Source organism: Dermacentor andersoni, chromosome 4, assembly GCF_023375885.2.
Source record: "Dermacentor andersoni chromosome 4, qqDerAnde1_hic_scaffold, whole genome shotgun sequence".
NCBI classification, from domain to species: domain Eukaryota; kingdom Metazoa; phylum Arthropoda; class Arachnida; order Ixodida; family Ixodidae; genus Dermacentor; species Dermacentor andersoni.
Genome location: NC_092817.1, coordinates 666,815 through 681,745, shown reverse-complemented (window position 1 = coordinate 681,745; position 14,931 = coordinate 666,815). Strand labels below are relative to the sequence as shown.

The window sequence follows — 14,931 nt, the reverse complement described above, 5'->3', positions numbered from 1 at the left end:
CATGTAGTTTACCGACGCTTTCCCACCGCCTGCTGGCTTGCGTACACGAACGAAGTCCCCTACACTAAAGGCTGGTCTTTTCGCACCTCGCCTCCTGTCCGTATACTGTTTTGCATACGTCTGCTTCGCCTTAACCCTAGCAGGAACATTTTTATTCGAACTGGCATGGACACCCTCTCTTGTCGGCAAACCCACTGTATTTAGTCTTGTCCTTGGCTGGCGCCCGTGAAGCAACTTGGCTGGCGACACACCCGTTGTCGCATGCGGCGTCGACCTATATATGCCGAGATAGTCAACCACAGCAGCCTGGAGGGGCCATTGTTCCAATCGGGCAACCTGCATGAAATCTTTCAGCACGCGATTAAAGCGTTCAATCGCGCTGTTTCCTTGTGGATAGTACAGAGAAGAACAACGATGTGCTATACCCCTCTCTCTCAAGAATGTTTCAAACATTTGCGATCTAAACTGAGGCCCATTATCTGTGACAATTTCTTCCGGATAGCCTTCTCGGCTGAACACAGTCTGCAAAAAATCGACCACACTCTGTGACGTCACTGTAGATGAAAAGGCAACCTCAGGCCACTTGGAATGATAATCGATCAGCGATATCATGTACCTACAGTTTGAAGGGGCCCAGTCAATCGGTCCCACTGTATCCATTGCTAATTTCTGCCATGGTAGCGCTGTAAACGTCACCGGCTGCAGCGGTGCAAACGACGGTTTAGCGGACTTGTCCGCGGCCTGGCAGATATGACAAAAATGGATTGCTTCTTCTACCTGTTTATTCAAACGCGGCCACCAGTAAAGATCACGTAGTCTCTGCTTCGTCCTCACAATTCCTGGGTGACCTTCGTGCGCAAAACCAACAAGGAGCGAGGTTAATTCACTCGGAACAACTACCTGCTCGCCGCGCATCAAAAGGCCATCAACGAAAGAAAGCTCTTCCCGCACGTTAAAGTACGGCATTACTTCTGCTGGCAAAGCTTTTCTAGGCGCCCAACCATGTACCACGTGCACAACAACCTGTTGCAGTGTGCTGTCTGCAGCAGTGGCCACCTGCAGCCGTTCCTTTGTTAGGCACTCTGATACAACGGACACAATTTCTTCCTGCATCGTCTGCTGCGAATCACAGTCAAGAGGTAGGCGTGAAAGCGCATCGGCCACGACATTTTGCGATCCCTTTTGGTACTCTATGTCGAAGTTATAATACAAAAGTCGAGCTGACCATCTGGATATACGCAAAGGTCGGCGTCCTGTACCGGCAGCTGAAAGTAACGTCACCAGTGCCTGATGGTCCGTACGCAACAAGAATTTTCTACCCCACAAGTAGACGTGCCAGCGCTCGCACGCGAAGAGACAAGCAAGGGCCTCACGTTTCCCAGCGGAGTACTTCCGCTCAGCAGGAGTCGGGGCACGCGATGCGAAGGCTACCGTGCGTACGCTGTCACCATCGCGTTGCTGAATAACGGCTCCCAGTCCCTTATCAGAAGCATCTGTCGTAACAATTACATCAAGGTCTGGGTTAAACATTTGTATGACTGGGCTTGAAGACAAAGCTGTCTTAACAAGCTGGAAGCTACGCTCAGCCTCATCATCCCACGTGAACTGTTGACCAGACCGCAGGAGCCTTCTAAGCGGCTCGACGAGATCAGCAATTCGCGGCACAAACCGAGCATAGTAACCAGCGAGACCCAAAAATGACCTCAAAGTGGCAACATCGTGAGGAGCAGGCACTTTGACAATAGCGTCAACCTTAGACTGCAATGGTGTGAGCCCTTTTGAGCTCACCGTATGCCCTAAAAAGGATAGTTCTGAAACAGCAAATCTGCATTTCTGGTTGAGCTTCAAGCCTGAATCACCAATGCGTTTTAGCACTTGGTGTAGATTCTTGTGGTGCTCCTCACGTGTCTTGCCCCACACAATCACGTCATCAATGTAACAAAGCACGCCTTTACAATCTTTCAAAATATGCTGCATCATTCTCTGAAAGGCTGAAGGGGCAGATGCAAGGCCAAAACACACTCTCTTAAAACGAAACAATCCTCCGTGTGTGATAAAGGTGGTTAGTCCCCGACTTTCTGGAGTCAGTTCTAGCTGGTGGTATGCCGACGCTAAGTCGAGCTTTGAGAAGCACGTTCCTCCAGCTAGTTCATGAAGTAGTTCCTCTGTATGCGGAAGAGAAAAAGCATCGGCAATTACTGCCTTGTTCACTTCACGTAGGTCCACACACAACCTAATTGAACCGTCCTTCTTCCTCACGACAGCGATCGGTGAAATCCACTCCGATGCGTCGACAGGTTCAATTATATCTTCGGCCAGCAGACGTTGTATGTCTACCGATACCTGTTGCCGTAGCGTGAGCGGCAGGCGTCGGAGCTTCGCAACGACTGGTTTCACAGATGAACGGCATTTAATATGGTGAACAAAGCCTTTCACATGCCCTAACTGTTCCGTGAACAAGTGCGCAAACTGGTGCATGAATTCTGAAGGCAGTGAATCAGGGCATGTCACCTGGCAGCAATTCAAGGTTGAGCCGTTGATAGTGATTCCCAGGCTCCGAACGGCATCAAGCCCCAGCAGCGAAGTGCCCTTGGTTGCGACATGAAAAAGCACACTGGCTCTGTTTCCCTTGTAAGATACGTCAGCAAGAAAGCAACCGCTTAATTTGATGTGTTCTCCGGAATAGTTACACAAATTGGCAGTCGGCGGTCGCAATGAGTAGGTGTTGGCTAGATATTTGTGGTAGTGCTCTTCACTGAGCAATGAAACCGTAGCGCCCGTGTCGACAAGCAACGACAATCTTATCTTCCCGATAGAAATGTTGGCACGAATATCTTTCGCCGACGCATTACGGTCACCGATTTGAAGTAGCGTGACGGCATTGGCCGTCTCGGGCTTTCGAACGGCATATTTCTTTTTCTTCGATTTGCACATGCTTGAAAAGTGACCAATTTTTCCACAAGAGTGGCAACGCTTGTTCCTCGCCGGACATGCAGTCGAGTTAGCCATATGCGATGACGAGCCGCACCTGTAGCAACTTCCTTGCTCAGAGTCTGACCTTTTTCGCACATCTTGAATCTTGTTCACAGTGCTATGCGCGAATTCCCCGAGCTCTTGTTGCGTTTGCTCAATTTGCTTCCCGATGTCAACAGCACGCTGCAGTGTAAGCGACGACCCTTCATAAAGCATGCGTTCACGGGTTGTTCGTGACGAAGTGCCTTCCAGTAATTGGTCTCGAATCATGCTATCGGTAGCACTGCCAAAATTGCAAGTAGACGCAAGTTCCCGAAGACTGTTTGTAAATGCTTGAAAGGTCTCACCAGGCAGTTGTCGTCTTTGGCGAAACCGGCGCCGCTCCACCAAATCATTCGTAGCGCTCGCGAAATGCGTATCCAGTGCAGCAAGCGCGTCCTTGAACTGGTCCACCTTGTCCTCGGCCTTGGCGTCCGCGGTCACGTCCGCTCCTTGTGCGAGGATGCTGTAGAAAATTCGCTGGCCTTCAACCCCGAGCGAGTTTAGCAGAATTGCCTTGCAACGCTTCGGCTTCAGTTCATCGCCGCCAATGGCCTCCAGGAAATTCAGGAATACGCGTTTCCACTGCTGCCAAGGCACAGCCGGGTCGCCGGGTGCCGGCAAGAAAGGGGGTGGTGCTGGGAAACACTCCAGCGGCATGGCTCCGATACTGACCCTCGTCGCCAAAATATGTGGTGTCTGGCTTAGACCAGACGCATGACCCTGGACCACGCAAGCGCAGTATGCAACTCTCCCCTTTATTCGTCACAGTAAAGCCACTTATATAGGAAATCATATTGAATGACGATGACAATATGTACACTGAAAGAAACGAAACTGAAACAATAAAGGATACAACAGGTACCCTCTGCTTCAACAGGTCATAATGTGGGTGACGTCGGGATGGCCTACAGTGAAGATGTTGCCTCCCGATGCAGTTCCATTCTACCGGGTGCGGACTGAGCTCTCAGTCGTTGGAGACCTCCTGCTTCGTGGAGACAAATTCGTCGTACCTTCGTTCCCACATAGCACGGCTTTTTGACCCAGCCCACGAGTCCCATCCAGGGATAACAAGGACGAAGCAGCGACTACGGGAACAATACTGGTGGCCTGCTATGTGCAAGCAGGTGGAACAATTGATTGCATCTTGCTGGGTATACCAATCAGTTGACAAGTCTGCAAAACCGCTGACACCACACCTGCAGCCAGTTGCATTCCCATCAGCACAATGGCAGAAGCTAGGAATTGATATCATAGGCCCTTTTTCAAATGTGCCTGCAGATTGCTGATTTGCCATTACAACCATTGATTATTTCAGCAAGTGGCCAGAGGTTTGTTTCTCGGTGAAAGTGACTACCACAACAGTCATCTCCTTTCTGCGAAGCATCTTCAGCAGAGAAGGATATTCTGACAAGATTGTGAGCGACCATGGTCCTCAATTTACAGCCTGTGAGTTTGACAGTTTTCTTAAGGAATGCGGCATCGCCCATGCATATTCGGCAGTCTATCATCTGCAATCCAACGGTCAAATAGAAAGGTTTTATCGGGTACTTAAAGAGTATGTTCCAGTGTGCACACGAGAACGTCGGCCTTTGAAGGAAGCTATCACCAACTACCTCGGAGTCTGCCATTTCACGCCGCATCCCACTACAGGAGTGAAGCCTTCCTTCCTTCACGGCCACCATCCCAGAACAAAACTTGATCTTGTAGGAGGGCCAGGTAAACAGTTTTTCTAATACCTGCACGCAGCGATGAAAGCCGTCCGCAGCAGAGTAGCACAAAAACAACAAGCAAGTAGGTCCTACACTGACCGTTGACGAGCTGCAAAGCCTTCTCCATTAACAATAGGTCAGTCGGTTCGAGTCAGGTTGCCAGGTCATGTGCCTAAGGGCGCTTTGAGCTACTCAAGCCCATTCACCATTGTTGACCAATGCGGCCAAGACACCTACAAGCTTAATGATGGCCACATTTGGAATCGGGATAGGCTGGTACCCTGTCCTCGACCAGTCACACCACCTACAGTTGCAAGAAGCTGTTCGCCTGAAAACGTAACACCGTTTGGCGAGCCACAGCAGGAAAACCATGACCCACCTCAACAGCCATTTGCTCAGACACCAGATGAAAGGGACTTTCTGGAACTGAGGTGTTCGACAAGGCAAAGAAGACCACCATCGTGGTTTAAAGACTATCATAAATATAAAGTGCTTATAGTGTTTCCAGTTGTTAATTTGTTAAGTAACTCTTTTTGAGGGGGTAAAATGTGGTATTCAGTAGTTGTGTTTATATAACTTAGATGCCGCCAGGCACGTGCCTTGTCACGTCAGCTGACGCATGCACCTGTTCTCCTCCGCTCTCGACTGCAACAACGGTTGCGTCTACACCGGATATGTGCTCATCACGGATTAATAAAGAAGAGTGTTGTTCGAGGTACGGCCTGGGCGGTTCATATCGTGGTTCTCCGGTGCCCGCGGCAAAGTCGGGCACGGCACGATGACTGATACAACAGACGGCTTGTCCGTACGTGAACAGGAGTCAGCTCCTCCGGAATTCATACTGGGCTTGTAGACCGTGTTCGATCTGTTAGTGGTCGCATGTACCCCGCACCTCCACCAGAAAAACTTAACATAGATTGAAGATGGAGTCTTGCAAAAGAGATGCTTCTCTTTAATGGCGGGCCAGAAGAAGAGCGTGCAGCTTAGGCGCTTCATTGTCTTTCATGGTGCCGAACTTTGTGCGCACCGTCCCGCAGTGCGGGAGACCCACATCATTGTGTCAATATGTAGGTAGAATTCACCTAAAAGGGAGTGGGTGTAAGGCAGGTGGACGAGGCAACGACTGAGGATGTGTTAGCGGCAAGGGTATAGAAAGGGGTGCTATTCAGTGTGGGTGAGGGAATGTGCAGTAGCACTGTGTATCAGCCGACTATGTGTTTTTTCATGGAAGGAGCCTGGACAATGGGGGGGGGGGGGGGGAGTATTATCTACTTTGCTGGAGGTCAGTGACCTAGTGCCTCTCTGAAAGAGAGAATAAAAGAAGCAGTAGAAAATGGTGCTTGTGGAAAAAAAATTCCTAAAATGGATTCAATATATAAAGAAAAAGGAGGGCAGAAGAAAAAAAGAAAAGAAACACTAAACAGCACAATGAAAAATAACTAAGTGCTGTTGCCTATAGGGTGAAATTTAGTGTAGCAAATAGATTCTAAAGCTCCATTTGAAACATTTATGTCCATTGGTTGCAAAGTCTTGAACTTTTGGATGAGTTGTGATTCTCTGTATTTTCTGTCTCATGCAGAACAGAAATTTGACTTTAGGATGTAGAGTTGAAGTTCATCAATGTTATGACCTGGTTGGCTGAAATGCTTCGAGACGGCTTTGAGAAGCTTTTTAGCTGTGTCTATGTGATGCCCGTTTAACATGATGTTCATTGCTTGTCCCATTTCATTAGTATATTGTTTCTTACAGAAGCGACATTCAAGTATATAAATCACATCGGAACTAATACTAGCAAAGCTAGCTTTCACTTCGTGTGTATAGCTATTTGCGGTGCTTTTGATTTTAATGTCACTTTGAAGGTGCCTGCAGGTTTTGCATCTGGGGTGGCAACATGCTTTTATTACAGGGGAATGATGTTGGCTCACTTTATTGCATGCACTAAAATGTCTTTAAATTTTCTATTGCGGCAATAGGTCACCCTTGGTACCACTGGGAACATTTTTCTCAGACACTCGTTCTTTGATTATATTGGGTGGTATTTTCGTAGGATGTTTATGTTTGGGAGGGCATTAGAATATTTTGTTATAAAGGCTGGTGGTCTCTCAGATTCTGGTGTAGGCTGTTTCTTAGCCAATTCTGAGTGCCTCTCCAATCTTGACATAAAGTGCTCATTAGAGTGGTAAAACTTTGCTCATCGTGTGCACCCCATGGAATGCTATGGCATTAGTCTGCCCGCCGTCTTTTTGCCACTTTTTGGCATCCAAGAGACCGCGGTTTTCTGACATCGCAAAGCTTCGAGAAAACTTCATTCACATGTGGATTCTATAATGGGAGACACCAGCGATGTGATTGCAGCAGAGATTAACAACTCGGGCGCATTGCACTATGGAATTTGACAGCTTCCGTTTGCTCCGCAGTAAACAGCTGGGAGCAGTCGGCACTCGCTTGGTACCCATCACTATGTGGTAATGAGTTGTGGGTTTGGTACTTTTGTGGCCTGTTCTCTGCCTGCATGAGACTAATTTGTCGGCAGTATTAATTTGACACTGCATGCCCAAAAGGGTTGCCACCGCTCAGCGACGGCGATGCCTCTACTTGCCACTTTGCTCCAAACGGGTCAAGCACTTCGTGCACTTTGAGTAATGCGGCTTAAAATGCATGCATTGGGGTCAGGACTGGAAGAAATTTCGAATAAAGCAATTTCGTTATAACGAGGGATTACTGTATATATGAAATAGTGTAATTTAATGTCAAATGTATTTTCTGACTTCAAAAGAAGTTTGGCAAGGCCCAGCCTTTAATGCATTGTCTCTGTGGAGAGTTTGCTGAAGCTGCACTAATCCGTCACTAAATCCGGGGCATTGCAAAATCGCATAATGAGGGTTCCACTGTACAATACTTGCAAATAGATCACAGTTATGTTACCATTAGTGTTAAAGGGTCACGCGGCATTGTGGCCTACACTTACTTTTGAATTCTGTTTCAGACTGGCAAGCTGGAGTTTGGGCCTCTTGTGATGGACAACTGGGCACAGGGGCTGCTGCCTCAAAATAGCCAGGAGGGCTTCCTTCGAGCACATGACAAAACAACACACCGGCTTTGGTTCCTGTGGGGAGACAACCGTGCTGGAGGTCGCTGTGGCTGTCTAGGCGGTTGCTTCTTCTTTGGCTCTGATGATGCGACAGATAGCTCACCTGCGGTATGTTGCCGTGTTACACAAGCACATGTTTATTATGATCTTTATGCAATTTTATACAATATATATTGCTGCATGCATATTGTGTGTTTCTTATGGATGATGTGCGCGGGCTCCCCAACGAAGACAAACTGCTCCTGGGTCTCAAGCTGTCGGCTGAGCTAGCCTACACTGCAGTTGTTTTTATATATATGCACGGTAAATGGTCTTTGGTGTTTAATCCCTCAATCCCTTAACAATATTATAAATTTTTATGCAAGTTCAGTTGCACTTTCCCTACAGACTATGATGGAAAAACATATTTAATTCAGCACTTATTCTCTGCCAGCTGTTGTGATAGCAAATAACTTCCAGTATCAGCACCTGAATAGCAGTGCACAAAACTAGAGTATGGAGCTTACATTTTCCTTGGCTGTAACATCTTCACGATGCCCTTCAGCATGTCAGTAAAGAAGAACTTGAAATCATTATACCACTGATGCTGTGGTCTTGCACACAGTGACCTATATGTTATTTTAAGAGGTGGGCTGGTGTCAACTTTTTTAGAATACAGATAGTAAGCCTCAAATATTGAATTGAATACAGAACAATCCAATGCAAATGTGTATATTTACAGCAGAAATATTTATTTCAGCATAGTATACAGTCAACGACTGATTTCTCGACGCCCGATAATTCGGGCACCCCACGACGCTGCTGCATCCTCCATAAAGTAAATGTACAAGAACGTCCGAACTTTCGGATGCAAAAAAAAGCCTTTGTCATCTGATTTTCCTGACTTTTCGTCATGACCGTAGGTCCGAAACGGCATTAATCGTAGGTGCGACTGCTGCCATGTTCATAATGTCACCGCCTTGAACCGCACCCTCGCACGCTAAACCGCTTGCAGCCATATATAGCCACCACTGTGGCAATGCTAGGCCTAGCTCCTTCAACGTTTGCTACCAAGCTTCTTGCTGTTCGGTGCCATGTTTTACAGCGAAGCTGTTGGCTTCTTGTTCGTCAGGATTTTTCGTGGAGACATTCTGTGCTCACCCAAAAAGAGGACCCCACCCAGTGACTGTGGCCACCCAGGCAGACTTCAAACATTGCCTGGAAAATGGCTTTGTCTTTGGGTTTCTGTGTATCTAAAATATGCTTTCTCGTATATTCAAATTACAATCCGAAGCTATAATTTCTGCAGCTTGTGTGTAAGTCATACTTAATGAATTCTCTCACGCAACTTACTTTGAAATTTTTAATTAGTTCAATGCGGCACTTGCGCTTGGCGGCGAGCCTGGAAGAATAAGGGTGTATGCTGCAATTCCACACATGTGCATCTGTGCAGGACGTACGTCACTTGTGCTGGTGATGCTTGTCAATGTCAGTTACGCTTGTCTAACTTCGGCAACAGCTTCGTTGTACATGTTCTTTAAGAGGGTGAAATGAAGGCAGACATTTTTAAAAATTTTTTTTAGAGCAGAGAGGCACATTTACTTGGAGTGCTTCGTCACATTAGACAACTTCTCTGAATTCTCTGAAGCACTCCAAGGAAATATGCCTTTCTGCATTTTATTGCGATATCAATTATATGGACACTCCAGGCACATTTCTGCCGTCGTCCTCACCATCGCCTTGAGGTTCCACATGAGTGAAAGCATGTGAGGGTGAGCTGGCAAATGCCGTTCAACTTGGCATGCGCGCGAGGAACTTGGCCCAAATGCATGCCCTCTCCTATGGTGTGCAAGGCAGGGAGGAGGGGCAATCTTCTCCGACGGCTGCTCTGGTGCCTCGATGTCCTCCTCACCTGCCACTCTATACAAAGTGGACACAACCGCGGCGTCTACTACGGCGTTGGCCCCGCAAACCGCAGATGACATAGTAGACTCCTTTGGTGGACGCCGTAAGAACACGTTGCCGGCGCTTGTGTGTCTTGAAAGTGGTCCACGAACGTGGCTAAAGTACGCACCCACGCAGGCCTCATCTTCAAAGCAATCTGCGATGTTTCAGAGTGCACGTAGTGCTGCTAGTTTTGTAAGTGCTGTGCTTTTGTCATTTCGTTCACATTGAAGCAGCAGATGCACGGAGGTCAATTGGTTTGCATTTCCTGCCGTGATTCCTAACTCCAACGTTTTCTCAGATAGTTTCCACTGTCATTGAGCAAGATGTGTTCATGTTTACCTGTGTGCACATGACACCATGCTGGTTAATTTAGTTAAAACATGATGAAGGGCTAGTTGGTCTGAATCCATGATAGAATGGGTAAGCATGACTGAACAAGGACGTACAAAGAAGCAAGACATGCGAAGACAGCACTGTCTCTGTGTGTCTTTTTCTTTCTACGTCCTCGTTGAGTTACACCTACATATTCTATCATTGTTCAGTTAGTAAGCGAATGTTTACAACTTTATACGGCCAATAAAACTACTATCCTTACTTCGTACAGCTATCTACTAATTTGCTATTGCAATCAGGGGCTTTGTCTTTCGGATGGAACTGCGAATTCTTTTATTAAGAAAACCTGCAAGATGTGCGACCCCTTCAGAGTCTGTCTCAGAAGTGGGCACTTGGCAGAAGTGCCTTGGGTCATACCTTCTCTGCAAGGTCTGAAGCAGCTGCCAATCAAAGAACCGTTCTTGGCGCACAACTCCACAGAGGTAGTTTAGTTCCTGAAAGACTCAAGCCTCAAAAGAACACAGGCATTTTGGTAGACATCAAGGATTTGTAATATTCCCTACCTGAAGATCACCTCACCGTCATTGTCCTAGAAGGCATTGAGGCGATAGGCGAGGTTCGGTTCCAGAATGCAGTTGCATCAACGGCGCCAATTTCCTGGATCTGCTGCAGATCTACCTAAGATCCACCATTGTGTTACATAATGAAGAGTTCTATGTGCAAAAAAACGTGATATACGTAGGCTCTTGCATTGCATCCATAATGAGTGATTTATTGTTGGCACACTATGATAGTCTCCTCTCTGCCAGGATAACCTCAGCAGTGCAGGTTGGGTGAAAGGTCCCATTACGGTGACAATTTTTTGGTGATCCTTTCTGCCCACTCAAATGAAACCACAGCTCTGTTCGACCAAGTTTTGAAAAATTCAGGAGCATTTCTTGAGGGTACATGTTTACAAGGGAATTCCTTGATGAAGTCGAAATCCACTTCCTCGACTGCACCTCGAGGAGAGGCACTCGTGTTGGATGTATGCCCCATATTATAAAAAACACCGCCCCCCTCCACTTCCAATCATTTAAAAGTGGTGAAGTGCTCCATAGCCCTAGGGTCTCTCAGAAATGTTGTCGTTCACTCTTGCCCCCACTTGACACCCAGCAGCTTCGCCAACCGGGTCCATCGGCTTAAAGCAAATGGCTATCCAGCACAACTGCTGTCATCCTTGATGGAAGTTTTATAGCAAGAGGTGCGTTCACTCAAGAAACTGGGCGAAGTGGTAAAGGGCATAAACAAGACTGTGACAATCTCATATATACATTGTTATACGTTTGTGATGCATGTGCTACAAGAGTTGATTGATGATGACACACCATCCCTTTCTTCCTTTCTCTCTTTCAGCCCATTGGGAATAGTATATATTTGTTATATATATGTGGGCAGGCTTCAGTAAACATGTTGGCAGTCAGTGCTGGTCTCATGCTCTACCTCTTCCGTGTTTCTTTTTTTGTGTGTGTGTGCTGTTTAAAATGAATAACCCGTACCAACTTACTCGCACCCAAACCCTTCTGAGCCCCTAGCGAGTCCGAAAAATGGGACGTTCACGTATAACCTGCGGCAAACAGTTTTTTGATGTAGCAATAATGTCGGAGTGCGGGTTATATGTGAATTTGCCTTGAGGTGTGGCTTCACAGCAGTGTGACACGTGCTTTCGTGAAGCTACGCGTCAAGGGAAAGTATGCCATCCAATATTTAATTATCCTATATATAAAATGGGCAGGGCAACGTCACTCGCTCTCCACCCCTGCATATTGAAGCTCTCTTCTCCCCTCCATCGACTATCCCATTATCCTCCTTTTTACGGGTTGCCATTTTGCATTTAGTAGTTAGGCAATAGTACACATGGAACTGGCAAACTAGAACTTGGATCACAATAAGCTGTGCTGAAAAGCTGTCCTAGCACAGCAGATTCTAAAGAGAGAGCTATATTCACATGTTGGAGAACATTGCAATTCGAGCCCACCACCTGATCAAGTGTCACCCATGCCCATAGTGCTCCCTCAGACAGCACAAAGTGCTTCACAATACGGCGGAAAGCTAAATCACTGTTGGGATTTTTGGCTTGGTTGCATTTGCTCCATCACCTTTGCCCTTGCGAGAGCTGCTCTATCCGCTCTGCAATGTGATCTGTTTCACGTCACATGTCACGTGACTGATTCGTGTGCAATCATGTCCGTGTGCGAATACTTTTTTTTTCCACATTTGAAGCTTAAGCGGCCTCCAAATTTTTTTATTTGCCTACCCAATTAAAGAAATTTTGAGGCTGCTCAAGCTTCGCCTTTAAGAGTGGAACACAATAAATTCCAAAGATCCCTGACTGCTTGTCACACTTCGCAGCAACCGCCGCTTTCTTGCAGATGTGTGGAGCCGAGCGCAATGGTATTCTTCCAAGGAACTGAGTGTGCCGTGCCGCTTGGGAAAAGGATATGTGTTTGAGTTTCTGCGTAACAGAATTATGTTTCCTGGTATATTCAAATTAAACTCTTACACTATCATGTCTGTAGATTGAGTTCAGGTCATACATTACGATTTTTCTGACGTATTTTCCTTTGAGGATTCAATTAGTTCAGTAACACCTTGCGCCACGTGGAGGGCCTGCGTGGATGTGGTTCGGAATAATTTTTTGCCAAGCAAGGTCTGATCGGATTTTTTGTGACACAGGACCCTTAATGCTGTTGCGCTAAAATGTTTGCAACATACTGTGCGTGGAATACCGTCCGTGGGAAGGCAAGCTTAGTTGGTCGCTGTTGGCTTTGTGTCTTTCTTCACTCTTGAGCAGCACTTACAGATTACACAGTAATAACAAGCTTTGCCAAATGACTTCAGATTATTGCAGTACTACTCCAAGTGTTCTAAAAAGACAAATTTTTCTTTTCCCGAAACTGCTCCAAAGGCTGGTGTGGCTGCTCCTAAACTGCTCCAGAACGACATTTTTCCTGCTCCAAAAGTTGCTACAAATTCTAAACTGACTGGACCACCACTGTTTGTGCCACATGCAGGCAGGACTTTTGCAGCACAGCTTGCGTAGCAAGCCCCTTCATTTGTTTTTCTACAGAGTGTGAGACACCTAACAGAATCACTGATGTCCAAGTACTGCATTTGCAATAACATAATGCAATAACAAATCTAATGCGAGGTGGGAAGAAGGGAGAGGGCACCTTTGCTTGGCATGAAAAAAAGAAGTTGCAGGTTCTCCCGCAAGACGAAGCATCCATTGCGATAGCAAATTAGTGCACAGCTATGCGAAGTAAGGATAGTAGTTCTATCGGACGAATAAACTTAGAAACATTCACTTACTAACTGAATTAACAAGCATATGGTGTCAGCGCACACAAGCAAACATGAACACATCACACTCGATGAGCGCAGACACTTGCTATCAAAGCGCTGTTGTGAGCAATGCGGCAGCAGCAGTGAGCGAAGTGACCTTCGTGCAGTCTACCGCTTCAACGCAAGAGTGGCGAGCACACAGTCTCGCGCGCATAAAAGTATGAGCCATCTGCAGATCATTTTCAAGATACGGCATGCCCGACCATTCATGACATTACAAAGTACACACTTGGTGGTGGAGTCGAAGCCACCTCCTCTCTCTCTTGCGCTGCCTCTCCGCTTGCCTCCATATATGGCATGCGAGATTGAGCTGTGAACATCAGTTTCCCTTGCGCCTGGTTGAAAAATGCACTGTTGCTGCCAGAGCAGAATGCCTCCCCCCTCCTCCTTCTTCCCTCCTATCCGCCCACAGCCTTTCGCGTGACAGAAAATGGTGCGCTTGCTTTCTGCTTTTTTCATTCACGCTTGCCACATTGAGGCGTGATCGTCGGCTACCCTCGTGTGCTTTCACTTGCACATGCAGCATACGACACACAGCAACGGTGTCATCGCCCTCGGAGTTTATACGGAACATTACAGCAATAGTGATAAATAAAATCTGCTTGTAGTGTCCATATAATCGCTATCACAATAAAAAAAATTTTTGATTATGACTTCAAGTAAGTGTGATTTAATACATCTGCGCTCATTTACAATAGCGCCTTTCAGCATACTGCAATGCACGCAGGCATTGTGGTAATTCCCACCGCAGAACACCTCTGAATTGCAAGATCGTTTGTTCAATATTATGCCCATTGTGGAGACCATGGACAAACAACTGCAAATAATTATTTGTACTGGTAGAAGTTTCGAAGACAGCCTTCAGTTTCAAATTAGGGCAGTCTGCATAAGTATTGCATTCTCTGCTAAAAGTTATCTATGTGTAGCCACTGACTTCTTTTTGGCCATCTGTTTCTTCTGTAAATGCTTGGCACTAAAAACTGTAATTAAATTTCAAGACAAATATATATATATATATATATATATATATATTGTTTTTTTTTTACTACACAATTGCCATAAAAAGCTTTTTAGCAGATTTTGCTTGCCATAATACTTCACTAGAGTAATACAGTAGGCTTGCATTAATTAGAGTCTGGTTTAATTGGAATTCTTGGTTAATTCGATCGTCATTGAAAGTCCTGGCCGGTGCCCGTACATTTCTACGGGCCCAAGCTTCTGTTATATAGATAATAAAATTATCCTTTGCCAAATAATCGAACGGGAACAGTGAGCATGTACTTGCGTGACTCCAATAGTCACCCCAATTGCGACCTATTTATTGGCAGCATCTGTGCTGGTGGAGCTTAGGGGACAGGGAATGTGTTGTGCACACATCATCTCTCATCAAAAACGTCCATTTTCGGCCTGCCTTAGAAAGATTTTCAAGCACTAGTCATAACTCACAATGTCTGATTACGATATAAAACAGAA

The 14,931-nt window shown here is 46.3% G+C and overlaps 1 protein-coding gene across 6 annotated transcripts in view; it reads left to right on the top strand.

The window, feature by feature from the left end:
• The window catches only part of tweek (transmembrane protein KIAA1109 homolog tweek), a 647,796-nt gene that overhangs the window by 215,809 nt on the left and 417,056 nt on the right, over positions 1–14,931 (top strand). For all 6 annotated transcript variants that reach the window (XR_008613545.1, XR_008613544.1, XM_050182732.3 and 3 more), the window contains exon 19: positions 7,711–7,923. Coding sequence is in view for 4 of the 6 variants with exons in the window: in XM_050182732.3 (XP_050038689.2) it covers positions 7,711–7,923 (213 nt within the window). In the remaining 2 variants the exon portion in view is untranslated. The remainder of the gene's footprint in view (positions 1–7,710; positions 7,924–14,931) is intronic.